Genomic DNA, 27,822 nt, shown 5'->3' on the forward strand with positions numbered 1-27,822 from the left:
TTTATGCTTGGTTCGCCACGGCGCATGCGCCTGTCCAGCCGCTACTACTCTCCATGCACATGCGGACAAATCCCACAACGTGCGGGGCAGAGCAGGGCGCACCGGAGGGAGTGATTAGTTTGTTTTCCAGCTGTCTGCTCTGCTGGCTGTTCTCGCTTTTTATTTATACCCGCGCATCACCCCGGGCTCCGGCAGCAGCGCCTATTTCTGCTGCACAGCCTAGTCCAGACTGACCGGCCGGCCGGCGTGTGTCCGGACTCCACAGCGAGCCATGTCGAAGGAGGAGCCCTGGGTGGGAACAACAACAACAACAACAACAACAGGGCGCGCTGCTGTCCCGTTGCAACGTGCCCCGGCCCATGTCCTCTAACCCGACTACGCCTGCCCCCGTTCAGTTCGGTCCAGTCCATTCCAGGCCAGTCCCGCTTCGAGGCGCGCCCCGATGGCTGATGAGGAGCCCCAGCAGCCGGACCCCGGAGCGGGGAGTCTACCCGGCCTGCTCCCCGGGCTGCAGGGTGCTGAGGCCAGCGCTCTGCAGCTCAGGATCAAGAACTCCATCTGGTGAGGCGTTTTACGCACCGTTTGTGCAAGCATCATGCTGGATTGAACCACTGAGTATTATCCGTGGTTTTATGCTGTTTTAGGGCAACACATGGGGAGGGGAGGGGACTTAAAATGAGTAATACTGCATTTATTGTAGGGTCAACTGTAAAAGTATTTTTGGGGAAACCCCATTGAAACTGGAGATGTATTAACTTTGAATCCTGCATTCAAGTGTGATCAGAGGTGGATAGAGTAGGCTTTTTTTTTTTACTTAAGTAGGAGTAGCACTACTTCAACAAATGCATGCTCAAGTAAGGTAAAAAAAAAAAAAGTAGTCATCCCAAAAATTACTCATGTAAGAGTATAATAGTATTTGGTGAAAGGGTACTCAAGTAGTAACTGATCATTACTTTTGGTTTGATATTTAGAAAAGAATGTGATTAGACAGACATGTGTAAATTATGTATAAATTCCCAGAGAGGATAAATGCTATAGTACCTTCACTTGACCTCCAAGGGGCACAGGAGGAAAATAACAGAATAATAAAGTTTTAGTAAATTCCAGAACTCTCACTTTAACATAAATTATGTCCATCTGTCTCTGGTGCATTTTTGTTTAAAAGCTGCTTGTTCTTCATTGAGCAAAGTAACTGGCGGTTGGTAATAACCCAGTAGTTGTACTCAAGTAAGAGTAGCGTTACTTCAAAGTAATATTACTCAAATAGAAGTAAAAAGTATGGTGCAGTAAAATTACTCCCAGAAATATTTTTTGGCCTCAAAAAAGTTACTCTAGTAAATAAATCTGGTTACTACCCATCACTGGTTTTAGTACAAGGAAAGAGTATGGGAAAATATTTTTTTTCAAAGGCAAAAGGAAATTAATTCCTCTTATTTATATTTGTGTTTGTCATAGTAATATAACTGTAAATACTTAATGTAGTCATTACTATCAAAATATATAACACATTAGCAGCAAATTTGTATTTCAGATAGCAAATTCTAGCTCATTAAAATGTTCTATTAGTGTCGCACAGTTGGATCTGCAAACATCTCTAGAGATGCGTCTGTCAGGCTTCTTGTTGGCTGACACCTATTATTTGACATTTATTATTTTGATGTTTATGTATATATATATATATATATATATATATATATATATATATATATATATATATATATATATATATATATATATATATATATATCTATATATGTATGTGTGTATATATATATATATATATATATATATATATATCTATATATATATATATATATATATATATATACATACACAGTTGTAGCAGGGACCCCTAACTCTAGCCCAATGCATAACAGCAACAATTAGTCAAAGAGAAAATAGTGAGTAATTAGATATAAGCTCAGGTGTGAGAAGGATCAAAATTAGCAAAAGTTAGAAAAATGTTGTCTCAGAGCAGTAACTTGTAGACTGAACAACCTAACTGCCAATTTAAAATCATTTTGTGGCAAACTTAGTCTGCCTGAATCACAAGTCTTCCTATTGCTGTGTAAAGAATAGCTGTAGTGAATGGAAGTGGCTAAAAGTCTCACTTTTACATACAATCAGAGTCTGGCTGCTCTACAGCAACACAAGATGCTGAAACATTATGACATGGACCCCGTCTGTCGTCTTACTGAAACTCAAAAAGTCCATTTACGGTTCCTGTTCTCCTGACATGTTTGGCATGAAAGAGGTCACTCTGAAGCAATGCTACACCTATGATGGATGGAAGGGAAGTCCAAATTCTGATCAGGGTCTGATCATTAGCTCCTGCAGCTAATTGTTGTGGATAAAACCACATAATATTTCATTTAATTACCCAATCCATAGACATAAGCAGACTTTTTTTTTTAGGAAATGTATGTTTTCTCTGCATAGTCACTTATGGGTATTTCAATGGTCTGGCTGTTGACTCTGCTGGAGGTCTCTGTTGTGTCAGAGGCATGAACGTAGCTGTTTCCTCATCCTTGAGGCGTTCCTTTGCTTGAAGCCAAGATTCAGTTTAACACTTTTTTAGATCAGAGAACACTGTTTGTGGTCGGTCTGGAGAGCTCTACCATCTTTTTATACACACAGATTTTACCCACTTTTCCCACGTGTATTAGCCCTTTTAGAAAGTGTAGTTTCTCACTCTATCCTGTCCTCGCTAAGGTAGTGATTATGAATCAATTCACTCTGGTGGTCCTCAAAGCAACGTAGGTGCATTTCTGCTTTGCTGCAACAGGATCTCAGTGCATCAGAAAACGGCTTAAAAATCACCTGCATTTTTCTTAAAAAGTGAAAAAGCCTAACTGTGATCGGTTTACGTTGTTATTATAAAGATTGATAAGGGATGAGATATGGTGCTGAAAATTGATTTGTATGGTAGTAAATAAATTCACTATATTCTTCATGTTATTACTCATGCCATTGCTAAATCAGCTTCAAAAGAGTCGATGTGTGGTGGCTCTTGAACACTGGAACCAGCTGTAGTTGCAGTGTACACAAGTACGGAAATAGCTCTGCTCCAGAATCCTGTCAAGGCTACAGTTTTTCCTCTTGCCATCTACTTTTTTTTTTTAAACATTTTCCTTCCACTAAACCTTCCATTAATATGCTTGGCTGCAGCAAGCTGTTTAAGGCCAACGTCTTTAACAATGACTTTTTGTGACTTGCCTGGTGAATGCCTGTCTGCTAGAAATCTGGCAACTCAGCAGCCTTCCCCACGATAGAGCTGGGCATAACTTACATTTCTGTGTAAAAGTTGTTTGTGTATTTTTCTTATAGAATATTTTTGTTTTGTGAAAAGACAGATTTTTAAAAGTTCCCATTGGTTTAACTCATAATCATAAAAGGTTAGAGAAATGAATGAATGAAAAACAAAAAAAGAAACTGTGACTAATGAATTTGTACAGCGAGTGGTTATCACTGCTTGATTCTCATACTTCAATTTATTGAGATGCACCTGCACATGGCAGTGATTTTACTATTTGTGATGTAGGTTTATAGTTTATGTTTTTAGACTTTGCTTAATCGTAAATGAAAAGGATCAAGAACAATCTGAATAAGGACAGCTCTTGTGTCTGCATTGTTTGATTTTCATCTCTCATAAAGCAGGCATACGTAATCAACTGGTGAATTTAGCGTTTAACCTTTCTAACACCAGTTGCTTCTTTTTCACAAACAACACATTAAATATATTAAAATAAAAACCAAATTAAGCTTGATTTAAAGATTACAACTGATCGATTGCTTGTTTATTGGTTGTATTAAATCGTTTCAGTAAAACCTGAAACAGAGCAATGCGGGTTTGTTGCTTCATGTAAGCAGCGATGGCATACGTCTGTGTTTGCTTTTACTCAAGGCCATGCTCTGACCTTTTATTTCCGACTGAAATCAAGGAGCCAGAAAATACCAAAAGGCTGAGTGACCAGAAACAGTTCGGGGTTCAAATGTGTCTAGGACCAGTACGCCTCATGGAAGACACATGACTCAAATGGTGCTAGTTGTCAAATGGCGTGCAAATATTGCAAATGTTTTCTGCTAAAAAAAAAAGAAAAAAGGATGAAACAAATTGAGGTTCAAGTAAATTTTTCAGTGTAGCTCTGCGGTACTTGCTGAGGTGCGTTGCCTCTCAGAATGAATTGCAACCGTTGCATCACTTCTTTATTTCCCCGACTGAACCCTTGCTAAACATTTCATCAGGTGTCGTCCAGTTTACCTGCCAACTCTACCTCACAAAGAGCTTAATGACGGGCTTTCAGCAGGGGGAAGTCCTCGGCCCCCTGGTAACAGTGCATTAAAGTGAACTGCTTGTGTCACGGCTTAGAGCGTCTCCCGACTCTGACCCGCCCAACGACGCTGAGTAAAAGTCTTTAACCCTCGGCGGCCTTCTGTCACGGAGTCAACAACCGCCTGATTGGTCCACGGATAAAGATGAGAACTGCCGCTCACTTAAATGCTCTTAGGAGAATAAATGTTTCAAGGATTTTTTTTATCGCGGTGTTCTATTTCTTCCGACTCGACCTAGTATATTTGATGAAAATACAGCGCTGTAGGCAGAAGCATAGCCTACTGGTAGTAGCCAACAATACTGTTATCTTAGATAATTGAGTTAGTAGCTTATTTAAGACTTAAATTTAAAATGTGTGAAAACAGTGCTGTAAAAGGTATATTCTAAATTGGAGATGTCTTTCTTTTCTTTTTTTCTTGTTAGAGCATTAAACATTTCAATATCTGAAAAAGGTAAGTAAGATGAGTAAATACAGCAAACGTTTCAAATAATCACTTTATTTAAACCCTCTGCCGGCTGCCGTCAACCTTTGTAAAAATTGGCAGTGTGGTTTTTTTCACCGTTGAGGAATTTTCTCCTACTCTTTGCAGAATGGTTTTAATCAGCTACACTAAAGGGTTTTTGACCATGATATCCTGGCTTAAAATCATTCCAAATGCATTTTTGTCTGGGCTTTGAATAGACCACTCCCAAAGCGGCATTTTGAGTTGTTTTTCTTTAGCCAATCAGAGGTGGCCTGGCTGGTGCGCTTTCAAGCAGCTTGAGGTCACAAACAGATGGCTGGACGTTCTGGTCCAGGTTTTTTCTGGTAGAGAGCAGAATTGATGGTTTTATCAATTATAGCAATCTGTCCAGATCCTGAATCAGCAAATCTGCCCCAGACCTTCATACTACCACCGCCAGAATGATGTTCTTTTTCTGAAAATGCTGGGATAATTTTAATCCAGAACAGGTAACACACTTTCCACAAAGTTCTACTTTTGTCACCTCAGTCCAGAGAATATTTTTTACTAAAAGTATTAGATTATTGTTAGCAGTGGTTTTGGCCTTGAAACTCTCCCATGGATGCATTTTTCTTACTCAGCCTCTTTCTTACTGTTGCATCATGAACACTGATGACAGTAACTGAGGTAAGGTCTACCGTGCTTTAGATGATGTTCTGGGTTATCCTCCAAAGTGCTCTTTTGAAATAAATTTATGGGCTTCCCACTTTTGGGAAGTTTTCTCCGCTGTTGTGTGTTTTGCGGACATTGGCTCTGACTGCGGTCTGCTGGGCTCCCAAAGCCTGAGAAATGTCAGTGAGTTTTATTCTGATCTATTCTTAATAATTTCTTTGGATTGAAACACAGTGTTTTGGCATTTGAGATCTTTTAGCCTGCTTCGGGTTGTCAGATGGGTTCTGTTTATGTTATCTCTTGATTCTTCAGGTCTTAGTGTGACTAGTGAACTTGAACTCAGCTTAAATATGAATATTTATATTCACAATGATTTCATAATTTAAAAAGAGATAGGATTACCTTTTCACGCCCAGCTTGATTGGATAACTTTATTCCTTTAATAACTCAAATCATCATTTGAAAACTTTAATTTGCTTGAAATTTTGTCAATCTGAAATTTTTTGTCACATCACCAAACGTGCAAAAATATGTTTTTTTATATTGTTCTGCTGACATTGCATTGTAACGAAAAAGACACAGGGCAGGTTTCCTCAGTGACTGTCAATGAACATCTGGTTCCTGATTGAAGGAACGTCTCCAGCCCTTAAGAACGTCCGTTTGTGTGTTTCTTTCATTTCACTCGACGTGTGTTCCTGTCAGTGGGATAGACAACCTGAGAGATGGTAGAGGGAGGGTCATTACATACCGAACATTCCTCTGCTTTATAAATAAATACTGTTTAGGAACAAGATCTCATGTTACAATAGCTTCATGCTAATTTCTACTTTGCGTTTGTTTCACAGCAAATCTGTCCAATCAAAAGTGGAAAACATCCTGGTGAGTACTTTATGTGTTCCCCAATGAAAGTCACATCAGTCATCAAGTTTGATAGATGTTTCAACTAGATGACCAAGGGTTGTTTACGTAATCCATTGTTTAGGTTTACCTCTGATTTTCACATTGTAGCTTTTTCAACATTATTATATATAGTTATGAAAAATCTGGTGTTTCCAAGTCTGGAAAAGTTCATCCATCCGTCCATCCATCCATCCTTCTGTCCATCTATCTCTTCAGTTTGCTGTCTTTGTATTTGCCATATCTGCAGCCTGACCCCAGAACAAATAGGGGCCACTAATTCATAGTAAATTTTAGTATTTTGTCTAAATTAATATCTTTTTTTGTCTCCTTTTTAAAGATGTGACATTAACCAAAAATGTGGAAATGTATTGGGTTAAAAAAAGGAACTTTTCTTAGATATTTCCATTAATATCAATTAGAATTTACACGTATGCTTAAGGAAAGTTTAAAAGGGACCCATAATGCTTTATTTTAAACAAGTTACAATAGGTCTATGGGCTTTACTAAACATGTTCATTACTTTTTTTGCACACAATTGTTCTCAGATAATGAGATTTTTACCACCTTAGTTCCACCTCTTTTGAGCACCCTTCAGAATGAGCTATTATTAGGGTTCTGTCAATTTTATGCAAATAAGATGAACTCAGTGTTTATATTCACATTTTGTACACGTGAAAATGGCTGCAAACCGTTCCACACTGGTACAACAGTACATTTTATATAGGACATTTTTTGACCAATCTGTATAATCTGACCCAATCTGTGTAATGTGATTGAACTTGACTTTGGAAAGTGCCTTGAGATGACATGTTTCATGAACTGGCGCTATATAAATAAAACTGAATTGAATTGAATCTTTGACGCAGAGTCAGATCCAGAAGCTGAACTGGAGCCTCCTGCAGAAGCAGCAAGGATACAGCAACAGTTTCTGAATAGTAAGCTTCTAAATGGACACCATTGTTAGAGTTAGCTTGTGCTAAATGATAAATCACATTCAGCTGCTGAACCAGCTGACGAAGTGGGCAGAGCTCCATTTGGGCTGCCAGGTGAGGGGCAGTGCCCTCTGATCCAAGGCTGTAACAACTTAGATGGTCAGAGCAGGGGATTGAACCGCCAACCACCGGTTACAAGACAAGCTCCCTAACTGTTGCCCCGAAAAAGCCGTAGAGACCCAAATGAAAGTACAAAAACATGCAAAAATGGAATTTTGTATAATAGGTCACGTTTAAGTCATAGGTGTGATTTGCCAGGAAAGTCCGATCTCTGGTCTTGGACTAATGTCACCCCAGAGTTAAACGTTTTTGCAAATAGGAACAGGGAAAGGAAGAAAGAAGCGAAAAAGGAAGTGACATCGTAATTTATTTTGTTTTATTGCGTGAAACCTGCTGACAAACAATCACCTCCTGGAATCATTTGTATTCATCAGTGCCACATTATTCCTTTTACCTTAAACCAGGGGGGGAAAACTGGGGGCTTGTTCAGAGGATGGATATGTTGTAAAAAGGAGCCGTCCTGGGAAACATGTTAGCAGCAGAAGATTTTGGTTCAGCCCGCAGACTGTCCTGCCCCACAGGAGCCTGTCTGCCTGTCTGTCTATTTGTCTGCAGCTGGGTACTGCAGGGAGCATGTGCACAGTGTGGTGTGTTGCATTCACAGCACATCCCACACAGCAGCAGTCAGTGAAGAGCTCACACAGCCGCTGTTCTGTGTGTGTGAAATCTATGACTCCAGAACATTTAACCTCTTTTTAAGCTGTAAGGACAAAACAACCAAGTTAGACATATTAGCAGGGGGAGTCAGGATTGCTAAAGCTGGACCAGAGACAACCCAGACAGATCACCAATCCACAGGGCCAACATAGACACACCTAATTTAACAGATGTGTGTCAGCAACATTTATCGGCATCCATGGCAAAAACACATGAAAAACCTGAAGATTAAGTAATCTTTTAATTATGATGATGATAATTATTATTATTATTATAGTTACCTTTGAAGCTTTGAAGGGCATCGTAACACCCTTCTCTCGTATTTGTTGCAGCATTCTACATATTTATATGTGTATATATATATATATATATATATATATATATATATATATATATATATATATATATATATATATAATTTTAATTTATACTCAGTACTCTGAGATGTTGTGTGTTGTGGACAGTTAACTTTGTAAATCCATTTGCTTTACTTCATAAATGATGTTTTGACTGACAGTTGGTTTCAAGTTTTGTTGCATCATGAGTCCCCAAATGTTTTACCGTCTTGTACTTTTTCAGCTTTTGTCTTTTTATATCTGACTTTTTCAGGTACAAACCTGCACTGGTTTACCACATTAGTCTGTTTCCTAACTGAGTATTTTCAAACTTGTGTTGGCGAGGTTTCGTACCCTATTTCAACAAACGATTATTAAAAGTTGTTTTCTATTATCTACTCATAGTCAGCTGTAATGAAATGGGAATGATTTGACTCCAGCAGGAGGCTATGGGTAGTTATTTTGGTTTGATCATAATCAGTATTTGATAAAAGTTAACTGGCCTCAACAGGGTTTACAACCACAATTAATTCAAATTAGGTGTAATTTAAAACCTTTTTCAAAATGATGTACAATTAAATTAAAGCACAAGTGATATTTGAGTATTTTTATGACTGTTTACTTCCATCATTGATCACAAATGATTAACTGACAGAAGAAATAAACTCATATTCACAAGTTAAATAAAGTTCACAAACGACACGTTACACACAATATTCTGTTTCTACAGGACTGTGCCTCATATACTGTTGTTAAACCTTAATCTGTTTTAATGGGAGACAATCTTATAGATCAATACCCAGTACTTCGTAATTACAAAGTGGAAGGAAGATAATAGATTGTTTTCAAATCTTAACAAATAAGAATCTGAAAAGTCTGGTGTGTGCATATATATGTATCTGTCTTTACTCTGGTAACCCTAGATAGAATCCAATGCACCTACAGTAGTTGCCTTCATAAGTCACCTAATTAGTCAATAGAGTCCCCCTGTGTGTAATTTAGTCTCAGGTTATATCCAGTTGTTCTGTTAAGGCCTCAGAGGTTTGTTAGAAAACATAAGGGAACAATCCTCATCATGAAGACCAAGGAACACGTCAGACAGTTCGGGTCAGTGTAAAGCATGTTTAGGTTGTACAAACATCGTTTTAGCGATCTGGGAACTCTGACTGTTAAGTTCTCATCAGCTTGACAGCCTGCGGGCTAAAACTGTCTCTATGGCGGCTGGTTTCTGTAAATAGCTCTCAGTAGCGCCACCCTGAAGGTAAAAGTCCAAACAGTTTGTGTCCAGGATGTGTGGGACCTGCTGAGATGTTAGCCGCTCATTTCCTGACCCTAGACCTGGATAAGTCCCGGATGGAGGACAGGTCATCCCTGAGAATCCCCTCTGCAAACCCAAAAACAAACGCAAAACAGACTGAATTATGGCAGTGTAGAAGAGGACCAGCAGCTACTGTGGTTCCTTGGACCCTGAAGTGATTCACGGCTGATACAGTGCTGTTCGGGATGGTGAGGCGGTGTGTGGGGTACTCTTCGGAAGTGAGTTGAGTGGGTTTAGCTCGGTGGACCAGCTGATCCACTTCTTGTCTGTATGCAGACTGGTCGTCGTCGTCCTGGATCGGACCGATGACAGTGGTGTCATCTTTAAACTGCTGGAGTTTCATTGATGGGTCCAATGAGGTGCCGTCATTTTTGTACAGGGAGAGAACACTCCCCTAGGGGGCGCTGGTGCAGGAGAACATGTTCCCCAGCCTCACCTGTTGCTGCTGGTCAGTCAGGAAGCAGAGGGTGCAGCAACAGGCCTGTGATGCTTCAGCACTAGTCACATCAGGTCAGGGCGACTGGTCTGTAGTCATTTAACCCCGTGATGGTGCGTTTCTTGGAGACCAGGATGGTAGCGGAGCGTTTGAAGCACCGAGGAAACTCACATAGCTCCAGAGGCTTGTTGAAGGTCCAAGTGAACTCTATGCGTCGCGGAAAACCAACACTGCACAATATGCTGAGCACAGCGTCCCCCCTGGTGGAAAACTGTGGCGGTAGCATCATGCTGGGAGGATGTTGTTCGCCAGTAGTGACAGCAAAGCTGGTCGAATGTGATGGGAAGATTGAGAGAGACAAGGCAATCCTGGAAGAAAACCTGTAAAAAGACTCGGGAATGGAGTTTCACAACAAATACTAAAACAGCCATAGCTACTAATTGTTTAGCTCAAAGGATATACATGTGTTTGAATGGCCTAGTCAAAGTTTGGACCCAGGGAGGCTTAATATAAATGCAATCCACACTTTCAGATTTTCATTTGTAAAAAAAAATGTAAAACCTCTTTCTTCCACTTTATGGTTGTCCTCTACTTTGTGTTGACCTATCACATAAAATGCCCAAAAAGTACATTCAAGTTTTTGCTAAAAAAACAAAATGTAAAATAAGTCACTGTATTAGTGCATTTTTCAAAGGCTTCTACTTCACATTTAAAGGCGCAGAGAATAAAATCTTTTGACATTTTGTTGAGTTGAAAGTTGAGCACCGAGGTTTGTGATGGTCCTGTCATTTAAAGCAAACCGTTCCAAATTCACAGCAATCTGCATATTAACAAGCATCGGATTTGGTCTCAACCCTCACATCCAGGCAGCTAATATCTGCTGACTGACTGGAAGGTGAAACACTGCTTTCATCATCTTTTTTCCTCTTTGTTTTTTTATGTCTACAGCAAGATGTGGAGAAGTTCTCAGACATTGAAAAACTCTACCTCTACCTCAAGTTGCCTACGGGTCCCAGCAGCAGTGCAGAGAAAAGGTGAGACCTCACCTGTTGGAAGGTGCTGCACGTTGAAGAACATTAGAGCAATGACGATTCATGATCAATAGACTGGTCAAAGGAATACTGAGGGCTTTCATGGGGTTTAATCAGTCAGTTACCGTGCATCTTTGTAATTTATGAATCCCTGACCTCCATCTTTTCTCAGTGACCAGAGCGCCCTGTCGTCCAGCCGCACTCAGCAGATGCACGCGTTCGGCTGGATCCGCGATCATCTGGAGGAATACCCGGAGACCTCTCTTCCCAAGCAGGAGGTCTACGATGAGTACAAGTACGTACAGCCAGAGCAAGCAAAAGACTTTCTACTGTAGAAATCTACTTATTTTAGTCCCACGTTTAGATTTTTGACGTCTATTTAAAACTTGTAGAATTCACAACGCATAGAGCACCTATAAATCAGCTCACTTTTGTTTTTTTTGTGTTTTCGCTTTTCTTTGTGCAAACACCTAACAGTGTTTGTGCTGCGTCCTGGCCCACATTACTGCAGGCTAACGTGTCAGTATAAATAGATGCAGCAGGCATGAGAATCACAGAGCAGCATGTGTTGGTAATATTAGAATGGAAAATCTGAGACAGCCATTGAAAAGCTCTGACAGTCTTATATAACTTTCTTCTTTTTTTTTTATCTATTTATCTCCACCAGAACAAAAATACAGCGGCGTCCAGAAACATTGGCGCCTTCAGGACAGGCAGCTAAAAAAAAAAGAGACTAAAAACATGTAACACGGTTAGTTTTTGTGTGATGGCTACAGGGTTTATCTAAACGAAAAGCAACAACATCTAATGATCAATAAAAAACAAACAGTGCAGAACTCCTGGGGAAATTTAGAGACCTTTGCGACTCTAACTGTGGAGTCTTTACGTATGTTTTGGGACCTGAGTAGTGCTGCCAGTTGTCTCACATCGTCTCATACATCTTCACGCCGATAGATATGCAGTAATACTGACATGGGGAGGCTGAACTCAGCGCAGTGTTCCTACACAGTCTGCAAATTCATTTCAGAATATTCCAAGCTAGGGTCAGTATGGAAAACAAAATATTGTAAAATGTAGGAAATATTCATTTTCAGACTTTATTCACTGTCTTTCTGTCAAACCGTTGTCTTTCCTTCTGTCCTTTCTTCAATGTCCTTTTTTCATTGTGTCCATTTTTCTTTTCCTCTCTCACTATCTTAGCCCTCATAAACTTCTTTCCTTTCTGTCTTGTATCCTTCCTTCTTTTGTTCCTTCCTTCCTTAATTTCCCAATTAATTCTTTCCTTTCTTCCCATTTTCCTTTCTTCTGCCCTTCTTTTTATCATTCTTGCCTCCTTGCATCCTTCCTTCCTCCCTCTTGTCTTTCATTCCTTGTGTCCCACCTTGCTTCTTGTTGAAATTCCTTCCTTATCTTCTCATGTCCTTCCTTTCTTGTGTTTGTCTTGTTTCCTTCTGTCCATCCAACTATCCTCCCTCTGATCCTTATAATGTCTGCTATAAATTCATAGCTAAGTTCAGTTTTTTATATTTTACAGTAGTTGTAAAGGACCCTAACCCAACTCTAAATAAAAGATGTGGATGGTCACTGACAAAAAACACTGGAATCTATTAACTTCTAATACAAATACTGAACAATTTATTCAGCTTTTTTTGCTTATAAGAAACTCTATTAAAATATGCATAAACAAATATATTTTTTTTCAAACTTCTGTATGCCATTTATAAAATAATGACAGTTAAACAGTGAATTTATGTGTAACAAATCTGAAACATGAGAGTTGAAAAGCGTTAGCCATGTTTCCATCAGTGTTTTTTTATGTGCATGAAGAAAATTTGAAATGATTCCCCCAATTTCACAAAAAAAAAAAAATTACACTCACTTAAGGTGGTTTTTGCCTTTTCCCAAAAAGACATAATGTGCAAAACAGGATATAGAAATACATTTGTTGAATAAGCTCTGATGTAGCAAACTGGGAGTTGTTTCCACTGGAGATGAGCCTGATAGCTAAAGGATCTGCCTCCCATTCTACTTTTAGAGACTCTAGGAACCACCAGCAGACCTGCAGTCTGAGAGCGAAGTGCTTTGTTAGGAACATACGGGGTAATCAGAGCTCTGATATATGATGGAGCTTGATTATTAAAGGCTTTATACGTTAGAAGGAGAATTTTAAATTATATTCTTGATTTAACAGGAAGCCAATGAAGGGAAGCTAAAATTGGAGAAATATGATCCCGCTTGTTGATTTTCATCAGAAATTTTGCTGCAGCATTTTGGATCAGTTGAAGACTTTGAACTGCATTTTGTGGACTTCCTGATAGTAAAAAAATGACAAGAGTCCAGCCTTGAAGTAACAAATGCATGGACCAGTTTTTCAGCATCAGCCCTGGACAGAATATTTTGAATTTTGCCGATATTCCGGAGGTGAACAAAGGAAACTGGAAACCTGTTTAATATGGGATTTAAATGACATGTCTTGGTCAAAAATAACAGCAAGATTTTTTACTTTATTACCAGAGGCCAAGTTAATGCCACCCAGATTAAGTGATTTATTAAGAAGTTTATTTTTTGAGGACATACATTAACACATTATTAAAACTACCAAACTTAACATCTTCAATACTCCCCTGAATCTCCTGAGCCCAAATAATTTGATGAAGATCCTGCTTGAAGAATTATACAGTCACATGTGAAAAACAGATGATTCAAATCCTTAGTGACCTTCTCACAAAATACACAATTGTCTGCATTTATTTAAAATGTTGGTCCTTAGGAATGTATTAGTTGGGCATATTATATTTATAATTTTAAAATGAATTTCTCTTATTTTTGAGAAAAGAGGAGAGGTTAGATATTTAGATCTAATCTTCTTAATTTGTACTCTGTTGACGTTCCTGAAGATTTATTCCCTTTTAGGCACAGTATGTGGATAGGCTGCTTCTTATTAACTGCTTGTTACATTTGACACAAAAATAAATTTTTGAATCGAGCATTTTCCGCAAGACACCAGACCATTTTTGGTCAGATGTGTGGTCCAAGCTAGTTTGAAACCTCTGCTTCCTGTTTATTACAGCCATGCGTAACATCAACTACTCTCTGCGTAGCTGGGTAATTCGCTCCAAAGCAGTGGATGGAAACACGTCGAATTCACATTTTCTTTGTTGTTGTTTTTTTGTGGCATTTTAATAGTTTGCTCAAAATTTGCATGACCTAGCTGATGCCTGGCAAAAAATATTCACACTTCTTTTCATACCCATACAAACTTCTCTACATTCTGTCACATTACAACAAAAAAACTGTAACTATATATTATTGGGATTTTAAAAAGTGTGAAATGAATCTATACTCTGCTCTCCCAAGTCAATCTTCGGTAGAGTCACCTCTCTCTACAATTACAGCTGCAAGTGTTTCGGGGTATTTCTTAATTAGCTTTGCACATCTATGGGGTGATTTTTTTTATTTATTTTTTCCCGTTCTTTGTAAAATAAGTTATGGTCCATCAAATTGGATCAAGCACATCGATTCCAAGGTCTTGTCCACAGATTCTTATTTTGATTTAGGTCTGGACTTTGACTAGGCCAGGGGTGTAATTCAGGCGTGTTGGACCAGGGACACATCTAAAAGGTTGCAGGATACCGGTCCTCGTGGACTGGAGTTTGACACTGTTGGATTAGGCTGTTCTAACACATAAATATGCTTTGATCTAAACCAACACATTGTTACTCTAGCTGTGTGTTGATTGACCCAGATTTTGTTTGGAGGTATCAGAGTAAAGATGGGGTTTAATATACATTTACACCACACTATTGAAAACCGTCTTTCATTTATAATCATGCTCTGCTTTGTGTTGGTCTATTTCAACCACTTGCTAGTTAAAATACATTGAGTTTTGTGGTTTTAATGTGACAAAAAGAGAAATGTTTTACATAACTTTGGGGCAAGAAGCCACGGGATCACTTTGTTACTCCTTTACTTTTATCATATATGATTTTCTTGTGTATTTCAGGAGCTTCTGTGACAATCTTAACTACCACCCGCTGAGTGCTGCAGACTTCGGGAAGATGATGAAGAATGTCTTTCCGAACATGAAGGCGCGTCGTCTTGGCATGAGAGGGAAATCTAAATATCCTTTACTGGAATGGAGCGTACTGTACCGCTCTGGCCCATGTCTGTCTGTATGTGTGTGTCTGGCCTCAGACCATCTGCTGCAAGCGTTCATAAGCTCTCTAAATATAGACGTGAAATGAAATGAAGCCCCCCTTCTGCCTCAAAGGCACAAGCAGAATACAGAGACCCTCTGGGGGGGGGGGGGGGGGGGGGTAGTCTGTGATCTTGACCTTCAAGCGTACTCATGCCTGTTGAGCCTGTGACGTCAAACCGCTGTTTGGTTTGTGTTCATGACCTTCATTGAGGTTAATATCATTATCTCTGAGGAAGGTGGGGTCATATATCTTCAATTTCGTCAAGTGGTGAAAAAAACATGTTGGCTAGCTAAAGGGAGTCTGCTTTTTAGCTAAAAGCTACTGAAAACCAGGAGAAAAAGCGGGAAAATGAATAAATACTGTCGTTTGGGAGTGATCGTTTTATATCAAAATTGGCTAATTATTTTTGAGTGAGTAAAATATATGAGATTCATTAGTCAAGATTAATCTTAAAACTACAGTTTTAAGTTGGCATATGGGTGTAAACTACTTAATATTTCACATTTACTAGACAGTACATCTGTAATCTGATACACCCTTCCTACACACCTAAAAATAATAATGCTGCTTGGACATTAAGTCCTTTATTTGTTTGTGGAAAACATTTCTGTTTGGCTCAATTTGAGGCCCACGATTAGTATTTCAGATATTATTTGCAACCATTTACCTGCTCGGTCTGGTAAACTATTTAGAAGACAGCATTGGTTGTGATAGACTACCAGATTTGTAGGATTGTCCTGAACCAAATCTCAATGGACGTTAAGCGCAGCAAGTCCTGGACGTTTTCATGATACCACTAAGCTTGCATTTTGCTTTCTTTAATTCAATTCAATTCAATTTTATTTATATAGCGCCAGTTCATGAAACACAGTCTTTACAAAGTCAAAATCAATCATATTATACAGATTGGTCAAAAATGTCCTATATAAGGAAACCAGTTGATTGCATCAAAGTCCTGACAAGCAGCATTCACTCCTGGAGAAGCGTAGAGCCACAGGAAGAGTCATCTGCATTGCACATGGCTTTGCAGCAATCCCTCCTACTGAGCAAGCATGAAGCGACAGCGGAAAGAAAAACTCCCCATTAACGGGAAGGAAAAACCTCCGGCAGAACCGGGCTCAGTATGAACGGTCATCTGCCTCGACCGACTGGGGGTTAGAGAAGACAGAGCAGAGACACAAGAGAGACAAACAAGCACAGAAGCACACATTGATCCAGTAATCTGTTCTACATTAGATGATAATAGCGGGTGATCTGTCTTCCCTGGATGATGTCACAGTTAACAGAACGCCAGACCAGATGTACCTACTATGAAGAAAAAAAGAGAGAGAGCAAAAAGTTAAAAGCTGAAATGACAACAGTTATTTCAATGCAATGCAAAACTGGAGAACAGTAGAAATCAGTAGAGTGAGAGAAATAGGCCTTGATGTCCTCCGGTAGCCTAAGCCTATAGCAGCATAACTACAGTGATAGCTCAGAGTAACATGAGCCACTCTAACTATAAGCTTTGTCAAAAAGGAAAGTTTTAAGTTTAGTCTTAAAAGTAGACAGGGTGTCTGTCTACTTGCCTTCAGATCTCACCTGATTCATAAAGCAGAGTCCATCCGTGTGTGATTTAATCTCAGAGTAAATCCAGCTGTACCGTGAAGGCCTCGGAGGTTTGTTAGAGAAGATTAGCGAACAGCAAGATGAAAACCAAAGAAAACAGCAGACAGGTCAGTGATAAAGTTGTGGGGAAGTTTAAAGACGTATCAGATCAGGAAACAGTTTGCCAAGGTTCCAACGTTTCACTGGTCTCTTTCAATCCATCATCCAAAAATGGATAGCGTGGCCACAAGTTTAACATTTCTGGCCTATACGCAGAATCCTATTTGTGAAGGAAAAGTAACTCATAATCCCCATGGTAAAACAATTTTGGTGGATGCATCATGCTGTGGGGAGGATTCTTAAAAACGTGTCTTTAATTACTTCTTAAAATGCAGCGTCAGAAAGTTTCTTGTACAATTTCCCTTTGAAACTGCTGTTTTGGCCTTAACGCGGGTTTACATATTGCTACAGTGGACTAAGAAAGAGACCGTTTGTCCACATGCCATCTTTACCCACTCTGGAGCTCCATAAATCAGCAGACGGAGTAAGCACACCAGAGTTTTCCTTTATTTATTATAGTTCTGGAGAATCCTTTAGTCATTTGTGCTCGCCGGTATAACTCCATGTGCTTTGTGCGGCTTCAGTGCGACGCCCTGGAGTCTCCATGCCATGTGGGGGGCATCAAGGAGGATGTGCGATTTGCAGCCTGTGACCTGGTGTGCGAATGGGCTCAGAAGGTGCTGAAACGCCAGTTTGATGCCGTTGAAGACTTGGCTCGCTTTCTAATCGACAGCCACTACATCAGCAACAAGTCTCTGGCAGCTCTCACTTTAATGAGCGGCTCAGCAGCAGGTGAGGAAGTTAAAGCTAAAGCCTAAAAGTAGGTGGCAGAGACACCTAGCGGCAGCTGCCTGCTACTGCACTCACTGCCTTTTGTGCATTGATTGAAATTTGATTAATTTTGTCAGTTAATTTTTTGACTTAAAGTATTTGCACAATAATGGTAATAAAATAGTTTTAGGCTGCACACATTTTACATGTTTTAACTGACTGTAACGAACGTTTATACTCTAGTAGGCAAAAAAAATGTGCTTATTTTTTACTGTTATAAAAAAAAAACATAGAACACCAAGTTATTGTCACAGCTTCTGCATATGAGGTATGTCTTTAAAATCGCGCTGTGTGTCTCCAGAGGTCAAACCTCAGCAGACCGTCTCAGCCTTCGCACCCACAGCCGAAGCTCAGCCTTTCCAGCCTCAGGGGAAAATGTTTTCGTCGCCGTCCGTGGATGCAAAGCAGCAGCTGCAGCGGAAGATCCAGAGGAAACAACAGGAGCAGAAGATGCAATCTCCTTTACTGGGAGAAGAGCAGGCTAAGAGGATGCTGGACAGCGTGGCTTGTGGCAGCCCCAGCCCGCCCTCGCCTCAGCCGGCCATAGGCATAGTGGTCGCTGCTGTCCCGAGTCCCATCACGGTAAGAAATTAGGACTTTCAATTTGTCTCTGCATTTTTCATACACTTAACTGAGGAAAAAAAAATGCTAATTTTATAAATCAGAAGTAACGTGGCACATGATTCATAATGATTTTATTCTTTCTCTCACAAAGTTGTTTTTAATATAAAAGTTAATGAACTGAAAAATGATGATCCTTTCTTTTAAACCTCAAATTCAGATTTAATTCTAATAAAACTTTTAGAAAATATCATTAGACGTTTGCAATAACAACATTTCCTACCTCGCTGTTTTGCATGTTTGGACAATATTAGGAAAAGTTGCGATATGTGATAATATTACTAATTGTTGTGATAACGACATGGCTTGCAATGTCTTTCTACTTTAGGACCCCCAGATAATAAGCACTCTTTCCACCTACTAAATACAAAAACATTCATAATTTCCATCTCAAACACAAGGTTTTCATGAAAAGGTTGCCTCTTTCCGACTTGTGAAGTTTTGGCAATGCAACAACGTATCTTTAGTTTCTTATCAACTTTACCACCTTTTAATCTTCTTTTTATGCTGCATCAAACAACAAATGTCACCAAACATATCCGAGGCACTGAAAGCATGAATGCAGGGGGATTAAATAATCAGCCAGCACAGCTGAAGTCTAGAAAATAACTTTGAAAGACCTTCAGGTGTGGCCCAATGGAAGCAAAACATAGCAAAATGAGAAAAAGCTTTTGCACAAGCACACATTGCAATGTCGTTTTGCAGGATTCAAAAGCATCCATCCCCACTTTGCCCTTTTCACACTTGTTTTCAAAGATTCTTTATTGTCACCAAGGTGAAATTTCTTTTAGGCCACGCCAGCTAGGAGTACACACAAAAGACAAACAAACAAACAAACAGGTGATGAACAAGGGTTACAGTGTCCCCCCCCCCCATTATAGCGTTCAAAAGATAAACAAAAAAATTAAAAGAAGATTCAAAAGTTTGTATGAACTAGTTGTTCTTCATGAGTCATATATAACGAATAATGAGGTAATAAGGTGCTTTTGTGCAATAATGATTTGAGGCTTCATTTTACAGAAATTTGCATTTAGATATTCTGAGACAATAGTGTGCAAATAGGTAATACCATTAATGTGACGATGTTACTGCATATTTGCAATTTTACTTTAGTACCAAAAAGATCACCGTATTTTATTAGGATTTCATGTGATAGAACAAAGACAACGTAGTACGTATTTGTAAAGTGGAAGGAAAAGGATGCTTGATTTTCCACATTTTTACAAATAAAGATCTGAAAAGTGTTGAGACCCCTGTCTCAATATTCAGTTGAACCACCTTTGGCTGCAGCTGGCTTCAAGTCTTTTGGGTGTGTGACGCCCAACTTTTCCCTGATTTTTATTTCCCAAATGGCCCAAGCTCAGTCGGATTGGACCACATGTCTGAAGTTGGAGTTAGGTCTGGACTTTGACCGAGGCTATCGAGTTGTGGATCTGGCTGCGTGTTTGGAGTCATCGTCTTGCTGGAAGATTTGCCTGCTCCTCACTCTCAAGCCTGTTTCAACTTCCAACAGGATTTCCCCATATTTCCCTTCGTCGACCTTCCCATCAACTGTAACCAGCTTCTCTCGCTGAAGAAGAGCATTCTGATGCCGCCACCACTGTGGGGATGTAGTGTTCAGGGCACTGTGTAGTTTTCCTCTGCAGAGCATTTTGCTTGTAGGCCAAAATGTTCAGATTTGGTCTCATATGACCAGAGCACCTTCTTTCACAGGTTTGTGGCCTGAGGCAAACTCTAAAACTATTGCTCTTCTTATGGCTTTCTTTAACAAGGTTTTTATTTCTAACCACTCCTCCGTAAATTCCACTTTTAGGTATTGCTCTACAAATCGGGACCTCATTAGGAGATTCTCCAACTTGAGCGGTGGGTCTTTGCAGCACCTCCAGAGTTACCATGGACCTCTTGGCTGCTACTTTGGTTTATGCTCTCCTTGCCAATATTACATATAGGTGAATGATTAGGTCACTTTAAAGGCACCTGCTGGCACTGGATTTTATTTAGCGGCATCACAATAAAAGGGGTTTAATACAGATTCTTGCCACACTTTCCAGATTTTTATAAAAAAAAAAACTTTCGAATAAAATGCATCCTTTAATTTCCACTTAACAGTTCTGCACTAACTTCTGCTGGTCACATAAAACCCAGTAAAATATATAAAGGTTTGTGGTGGTAGCATTATAAAGTGGGACCAAAAGAACCAAAAAGAGGTAGAAGAAAATGTGCTTATGATTGTGTTTTTTGTGTTTAGTTGCAGAAGAGCGGGCATCTGATGTCTTCGAGTTCTGTGGGGACAGTGGAGACTTAGACTTAGACAACTTTATTTGTCATTTTGTATGCACAGAGTGCTTGAAAAATCACAGTGAGTTGCAGTAAATTACAGTAAATTACAGGATAAGGTGCAGCGGTGATTTATGTAAACAATTGAAATGTAAACAATGCAGGGGAAATAGTGAGCGATTTCATAGTGTGAAACCAAGTGTGGACCAAAAGAACCAAAAAGAGGTAATAAAAAATATGCTTATGATTGTGTTTTTTGTGTTTAGTTGCAGAAGAGCGGGCAGCTGATGTCCTCGAGTCCTGTGGGGACGGTGGAGAGCAAAGTCCTGCCGATTAACTTCCAGATGGTGTCCCAGACAGTTCAGGTAGTGAACCAGAGCCCCAAACCTGCCCCCAGTAATCTAACCAGCCCAGCAGGGGAGCGTCCAGTCCGCCAGCGCTACGCTCAAATCCTGCCCAAGCCTTCTGCCACCTCCGGCATCGCCATGCGTTCGCCCTCCACCATGATCATCGCCAACAGCCCCATTAAGACCATGATGGCGACGTGCCAACTCAGCCCTGTCAGCTTGGTCAAGATGACGGCCATATCGCTGGCCCCCAACGGCGGGGAGACGGCGTCCCTCCCGAACACCGCGCTGCGGCCGGCGTCTGCAGGCGTCGCTTCTGCAGCCGCGGCAGACTTCGGCTCCAGCCAGGGCGTACGGAGCGCTTCTGCCGTCCCCATCCTGGCCCCGACCGCCGGGCCGGGGCAGAGCGCCGACACTCAGAGCATGGATGTGGAGATGGAAGTTGAAGCAATACACATGAACAGCCAAATGCAAAATCCCAGCTGTCGCGTTTCGACCCAGGAGGGGACGTCCAGCAGAGCTGGAGGGGCTGTGCAGAGAGCGGCTAGTGTGCCGATACCTCACACCAAAGGCTTCCTGGGCCTTGAAGAAACGTCGGCTACTAGATGCGGTGGAAACTCCTCGTCAGGCACCGACGCTGCGGTCAAACGTAACAGTGACGGCTCTAATAAAGCCGCCACTTTGCACTTAACGTCTCCTAATCTGAACACCAGCGCGCTTTCTCTAGTAAACACCAGCAGATTATCGTCCTGTGGAGAAGGCGCCCAAGCAGAGGAAGTGTTCTTATCCACAAAGAGCTTCAGGAAACGCTCGGGCCTCAGTCCAGACCTCTCCCCCGTCAAACGGGCTTTCATGCCCCAGCAGCCAGCAGAGGGCACTACTTACAGCCCTGGCCAGGGTCCCTCAGACAGACCAGAGAGTGCACCAGCTTCCAGGGAGCTAGAGATGAAACTGAGCTCTGTCTTCTCCACTCAGGTCCACGTACAATGTTCTTCCTCTCTCATCGACTCTGTTGCCAAAACACAAAGCTCTGCGCAGAGGAACAACACTCCTACTGTTATGGAAACCAGCACTGTGGTCAGCGATGCGTTGATGCAGGAGCAGCGGAGGCACGCTGTGGGTAACGTTCATGCCATACCGGGAAACCCTGGTTACCCGAATCATGCGGGCGTGAGTCTGAACTCAAGCGCCGGAGGAGTTTTGGAGGGATCTCATCAGTCCAGCCCCGCCGCGAACTCCCTCCATTTCGCCTCTAACCAGCTACAGATGCAGGAGCACATGGGTTACTTCTCCTTCGACGACGACGTCACCCAGGACAGCATCGTGGAGGAGCTGGTCCAGATGGAGGAGCAGATGAAACTGAAACGGCTGCAGGAGCTCGGGAGCGGCGGCTCGCTGCCGTGCCAGCCCGTCATGGCGCCAAGCAACGTCGCGTCCGCTAACCAGACCATCGGCGGGTTTTATCAGGCCCCCAACCACAGCGGCAACCTCATCCACACCCCCACACCCACCTCAGAGATGATGGGTGGAGCCCAGAGCCTGACGGGAGACAGCCCCTGCTCCCGGATGGCCTCCACCACCCCGGTGGACAGCGCTCTGGGCAGCAGCCGCCACACCCCCATTGGGACGCCCCACTCCAACTGCAGCAGCACCGTCCCTCCCAGCCCCGTGGAGTGCAGGAACCCCTTTGCCTTCACGCCCATCAACTCCAGCATGACGGGCTTCCACGACAGCAGCCCCGTCTCCAGCAGTCCGGTGAAGCCCATGCAGAGGCCCACGGCCACGCACCCCGACAAGGCCCGGCTGGAGTGGATGAGCAACAGCTACGGCAGCAACAAATCAAACTGCGGGATGGGAATCCTCGCCGGCTGCAGAGGCCTGACGGACGAGCCTTTTCAAAAGCCGCACGCCTTCGCCGTCCCTCACGCGCGCCACCACGACGGCCACTGCGGCCGCCTGACTCCCATTTCCCCCGTGCAGCAGCAGGCCGCCAGCGCGTGCCGGCAGGAGGGCTTCGCCGTGCCGGCCCCCCTGGACAACAAGGCCGCCGGCGCGTCCGCCGCCACGTTCCGCTGTCGCAGCGTGAGCCCCGCGGTGCATCAGAGGAATCTCAGTTTGAACGTAGGAGGCAACGCCCTCCCCAACGTGGCCCGCTCTGTCGCGTCTCCCTTTAGTTCTCCCGTGACGCCCGAGGTGCTGAGCATCTTTGCCAACAGCGAGGCGGACCTGGGGGCGAGCAGCATGGCGCAGAGGAGCCGCTCGGTGCCTCTGAACGTCATGATGCAAACCGAGGTGCAGCAATGCGGCATGCTTTTGAGCAAACTGGAGGGGGACCACGAGGATGCTCTGCGGGGTCTAGGCATGCATAACGTGCCCTCCGCCTACACCAGTCGGATGAACATGAGCCAGATGCTGGAGGCCAAGTCCAGCCTCCCCTGCGGCGACAACCAACTCGGCCTGATGGCGTCGGACTCCACCGGCTCCTTCAGCTCGCAGCAGACAGGTTACCTCATGGAAAACGCTGTCAACGAGCGAATGAGGCTCCCGGCAGGCGGCGGCCAAGCTCAGCCGGTGTCCGCTGAGCACCTCCGGCACCAGCAGGCCCGCTCTGTCATGCTGGCTTTGAGCTCGCAGCAGCAGGAGGAGCTGAAGCGCCAGCAGCACTCGGACTTCAGGAGTCGGCAGCAGCACCTCCTGACGGGTCCGCTCATGGAGCAGGTGTCGGAGCTTACCGCGGGCGGGGCGGATTTCCCCTGCGAAATCAGAATGACGTCGGAGCTCTCCGGCAGCATCAACGACCTGAACGCGCTGGACACAAACCTGCTGTTCGACCCCAGCCAGCAGCAGCAGAGCAGGTTCCACGGCGCCGCGGCGGAGGAGCTGAACGAGCAGCTGTTCCAGCAGATCAGCGAGACGGCCCATTCAGGCGGGCTGGACTGGTTGGAGAGCAAAGATCATCCAACTGTTGGACTGATGGGCTAAAAAACCGACTTTTTTTTTTTTTTTCATATTACGCTGTTGTAGTTGTGTGTTTGTAAATGTATTTATCAGGTATTTACTCTAATGTACTAATTTAAGTGAGGACATGCTGGAGGTTTGTCCAGTTCAAGTGCCAGGCTGAACTGAAGTAATGCTGCAACGCCGAGTAAAATGCTGGTCATTTCCCTTTAATAACATAATTTTTAAAAAAAAGAATCGCCTCGTGTTGAGCCTAAAGCATTTCTAACAAGCGGACGAAATATCGGCCTAAACTCACTGTTTTGTGTTTCTCCAAGTAACAGTTACGTCCTGGTATTTACCGTTTAAAAACTGCATCAATATTTAATCATAATATGAATAAAAATCTAAATAATTATTTACCGTTAATATATAATATCAGAGTTGTATGTGTCATAGACTTTTAGGAAGAAATAAAACTCAACCGTCACATAGATATTAACAAAAACTAACCTTAGGTTGTGTAAAGGTGTACACCGCTGGCGTCCAAAATGTTTGCTGCTAGATCCGAAAAGCGTTTGCAAGGCAGGAAAATCAATGTTTTTAAATGACTACACTACGGTTAATTTCCTTTGATATTCTTTCTGTTTATCTGCTCAATACCGAACTAAACATGCAAGATTTTAATTAAAAGGAAAGTAGTCCGATTTTTGTAGGAAAGAGATCGGTAAATCATCCAAACAAACAAACAAACATTTATTTCTTAGCCCAGGTCTGCTTCTGAGTGAAGGGTGCTGGATGTTTGTGGCTCCATTTATTACAAAATTGATATGAATGCAGAAACCTAATTTGTGTTTAGCTTAAAAAAAACAACGATTTTATTAGAGGCCACACAAAATCCTTCAGATGTCCGCAAATGGCCCTGGGGCTGCACGCTGGACGCTCCTTAGTGTACACACATTTTACATTTTGACCCAAATTCATCCATGCAAATCTAATCAATATATACATGGGACTCACAGTATGTGTTTTTATATTTGAATACATTTATACTAATGCTCTAGCTATTTATCTAATTATAGCTACTATATACAAAAAAAATGTCTCCGGACACATTTATTGGCACCCTTGGTAAAGACGTGTGAAAAGTCTGTTAATATATATGCCTTTAATTGATGCCACAAGAAATCACACTGAAAGATGGAAAATTGTATGTTAATTTGAGCACTTTTATGCTGTAAATTGTATGTCCTCCAGACACAAAAGGACCATCCTCCATTGTCGTCTCAATAAACAGACCTAAAACTCCTGTGGGTCGAGCAGAAGAGGGGACTTAGAACTTTAGGGATACAAAGATGGAGGGTTAAAGATCCCTTTCTCTGCATTCTCCAACGTTGTGTCATGTTATAGGAGACTAAGACCTGTCCTTTTGGCGGAAGAGCATTCAAACAGCAAGAAGAGGTGATGCTTCTACAATGAAAGAATAAGTTATTCAAATACTTTTTTCACATTTTTACAAGGAGTGCCATTAAATTTGTTCAGCAATGTAAAAGCCATCCTCACAGAACCTCAAAAGGAAGTGAAATATATTCCTAAAGATTTTTTAAAGCTTTAAAAATAGTTTCAATGTTTGTTTTTCTATTAAATAAGAAAAAAAATAGATCACATATCTTTGCAAATTTGGTGCTTTATTACTTCTCATGCTGATAAAGCCCTTAAAACTACATTCTCTTTGAAACCTTAGTCAACAGGATGTTATGAGATATAAATCAGAGAAGGGAGGGCCGCTCACCTGCCATTTTATCAAAAACAGCTTTAAATGTGCACTGCGGAAAACCGTCATTGTGCTCGGTCTGTGTTTTTTTTTTACCACAAGGATTCAACCACTAAATTATTATTTAAATAAAGAAAAATGTTTATAACAAAAACCACTTTATTAACAAAGCCCATTGAATGGGCAGTTCTTGCACTGTAATAGAAAATAAACATACAAAGCAATTTTCTCTTTTATGTATCATTTGCAGATTGCCCACTTTTATGTGGCTTTATGCATTTTGACAGCCGAGCTTTAGTGATTTATTGTAAAGCACTTGCACGCCTGGATTTTTAATTCATAAATCTAGACGGTCTCTGTAAAATCCCCTTCTGCATTTTAGTTGCAAGCACTTGTTGAATCCCGGCTTACGCTACCGGGACCGGATTGCTGAAAGCATGTACGTTTAGGATTAAATGGACTGTAATATTTAAAAAGTGGTTGAGGGGGCCCGGAGCTTACCGCCGCATAATTAAACTATAGCAACTATTGGTGAATTTAGGTGTTTTAATCCATAATGAATAATACCAGCTTGTTGTAATGAAAGCTAAAAGGTGGTGCTTTTGTTTTATTGGCTGGGCTGTGTAATAAACCTGTTGTTACGGCGCTGACAATCCGTTCTGCTTTAAGATATAAAATAATCACTGTGTCTGGGCTGGGAGGTAATAGCGACCCCTCCCTGTCCAAAAGGAGTCACCTAAATGTGGATGTTCTGCTGACTCCTTAAGGGTCTCTGGCTCCTGAGCCTTATGTCCATGCCAAAGATGTCTCCTCTAGCAACGTGCACTGTGACCGCCAGTGGGACGTTGTATACGTTGTAACTGCACTTTTGGAGAGAAGTGCAATGAGAAGTGGAAATCCCGTGACGTCTACAGCACTGGCAAGACATTTTGTCTCTAAAATTTAGTGCGTTGGGGGAAATTATCTTTGTTTACTGGCGTGGATGCTTTGGTTTAAACAGCAGGTACATGTTTTATACAGGAAGAATCATCCTAGAGACAACGTACTGATCCCACTGTTTTCAATTTGTATTGTTAGCTAATTTTCTGGGCCGACTGTACCTCTGTATTTTTGAACAGACTGGACGTGTTGGTCGGTTCTGGTTGTTTTACTGCTATTTATTTACTGCGTGTCGTTTGTACAGAAGCGCTAAGCCCCGTGGCATATTCACATTTATTCAGCTGGTGTTTTATATTATCAACATATGCTACCACAATACAGTAGTTCTCTGCTTGTTTTATTGAATTTCCTTTTTAGAAGGGTGCTGGCTTTTTAGACTCAGAGCTGGACGAAGCTCCAAAAAAAACATTTTGCACTTGTTTTTGTGGAAGTGGCACTATGTAATGATTATCTGCTCAAAGAATAATGTCTGGATACATTAAAAAAATGTTAGTTATTTGAACCTTGCTGATTATATTTATCTGCTAAAAAGCAGGCTTTACATTTGTGGTGTGATTTATTTCCCCCAGTTTTACATTGTTTAACTGTGTGTTCGTTAGCACTAATGTTTAACCAAGATTTTACCCTTCCTCTTGTTAGTGGTGCCGAGCTGTAGCGCTTCCCTCCACTGTAATTATTCTGCTGACTTTTTTTTTTTTTTTTTGCATTTTAGACATTGCTTTTATAAGAGGAAGTGCTTGTTGATGCATTTTTAAATCACTTTGTAAAACTAATAAACATTTTTAAGTACAAAGCTGAAGACTGCAGTGCTTTCATATCAGTGTGACATAAGAAAATGCAAGGGATCCCCCCCCGCCTCCCACTCCCCGAGATGTGACGTTAGACTTGGGTGTTTGTGGCATGTAGAGAGAGGCATGTCAAGATAAGAAACACCGCAAGACTTTTGAGTTTGCACGGCATCAAGGTTCCTCATATTTAACTTCCATGGGGCAAGATTTTCTCACGACTTGATAGTTTAACACTTTCTAAATGTCACTTAATGGACTTTTGGTTATTTTTTTCCCCCCTCATCA

General features: G+C 41.6%; 1 protein-coding gene across 1 annotated transcript; it reads left to right on the forward strand.

Moving 5' to 3' along the window:
- On the forward strand, positions 1-27,542 carry LOC118556406 (DNA-binding protein RFX7-like). Its single transcript, XM_036136383.1, has 9 exons — positions 1-561; positions 6,294-6,327; positions 11,095-11,180; positions 11,350-11,472; positions 15,181-15,297; positions 17,423-17,507; positions 17,608-17,815; positions 18,156-18,436; positions 21,019-27,542. The coding sequence occupies exons 1-9, from the start codon at positions 443-445 to the stop codon at positions 24,079-24,081; spliced, it is 4,116 nt and encodes a 1,371-aa protein (XP_035992276.1). The 5' UTR covers positions 1-442; the 3' UTR covers positions 24,082-27,542.
- Positions 27,543-27,822: the final 280 nt, after the last annotated feature.

This window comes from Fundulus heteroclitus, chromosome 4 (genome assembly GCF_011125445.2).
Source record: "Fundulus heteroclitus isolate FHET01 chromosome 4, MU-UCD_Fhet_4.1, whole genome shotgun sequence".
Classification (NCBI taxonomy): domain Eukaryota; kingdom Metazoa; phylum Chordata; class Actinopteri; order Cyprinodontiformes; family Fundulidae; genus Fundulus; species Fundulus heteroclitus.

Excerpts from the sequence above, each read along its gene's own strand:
- LOC118556406 (XM_036136383.1), top strand. The coding sequence starts at position 443 with ATGGCTGATGAGGAGCCCCAGCAGCCGGACCCCGGAGCGGGGAGTCTA. Across the intron at positions 15,298-17,422 it reads GGCATGAGAGGGAAATCTAA|ATATTGCTACAGTGGACTAA; the intron begins ATATCCTTTACT and ends ACGCGGGTTTAC. Across the intron at positions 17,816-18,155 it reads AATGAGCGGCTCAGCAGCAG|AGGTCAAACCTCAGCAGACC; the intron begins GTGAGGAAGTTA and ends GTGTGTCTCCAG.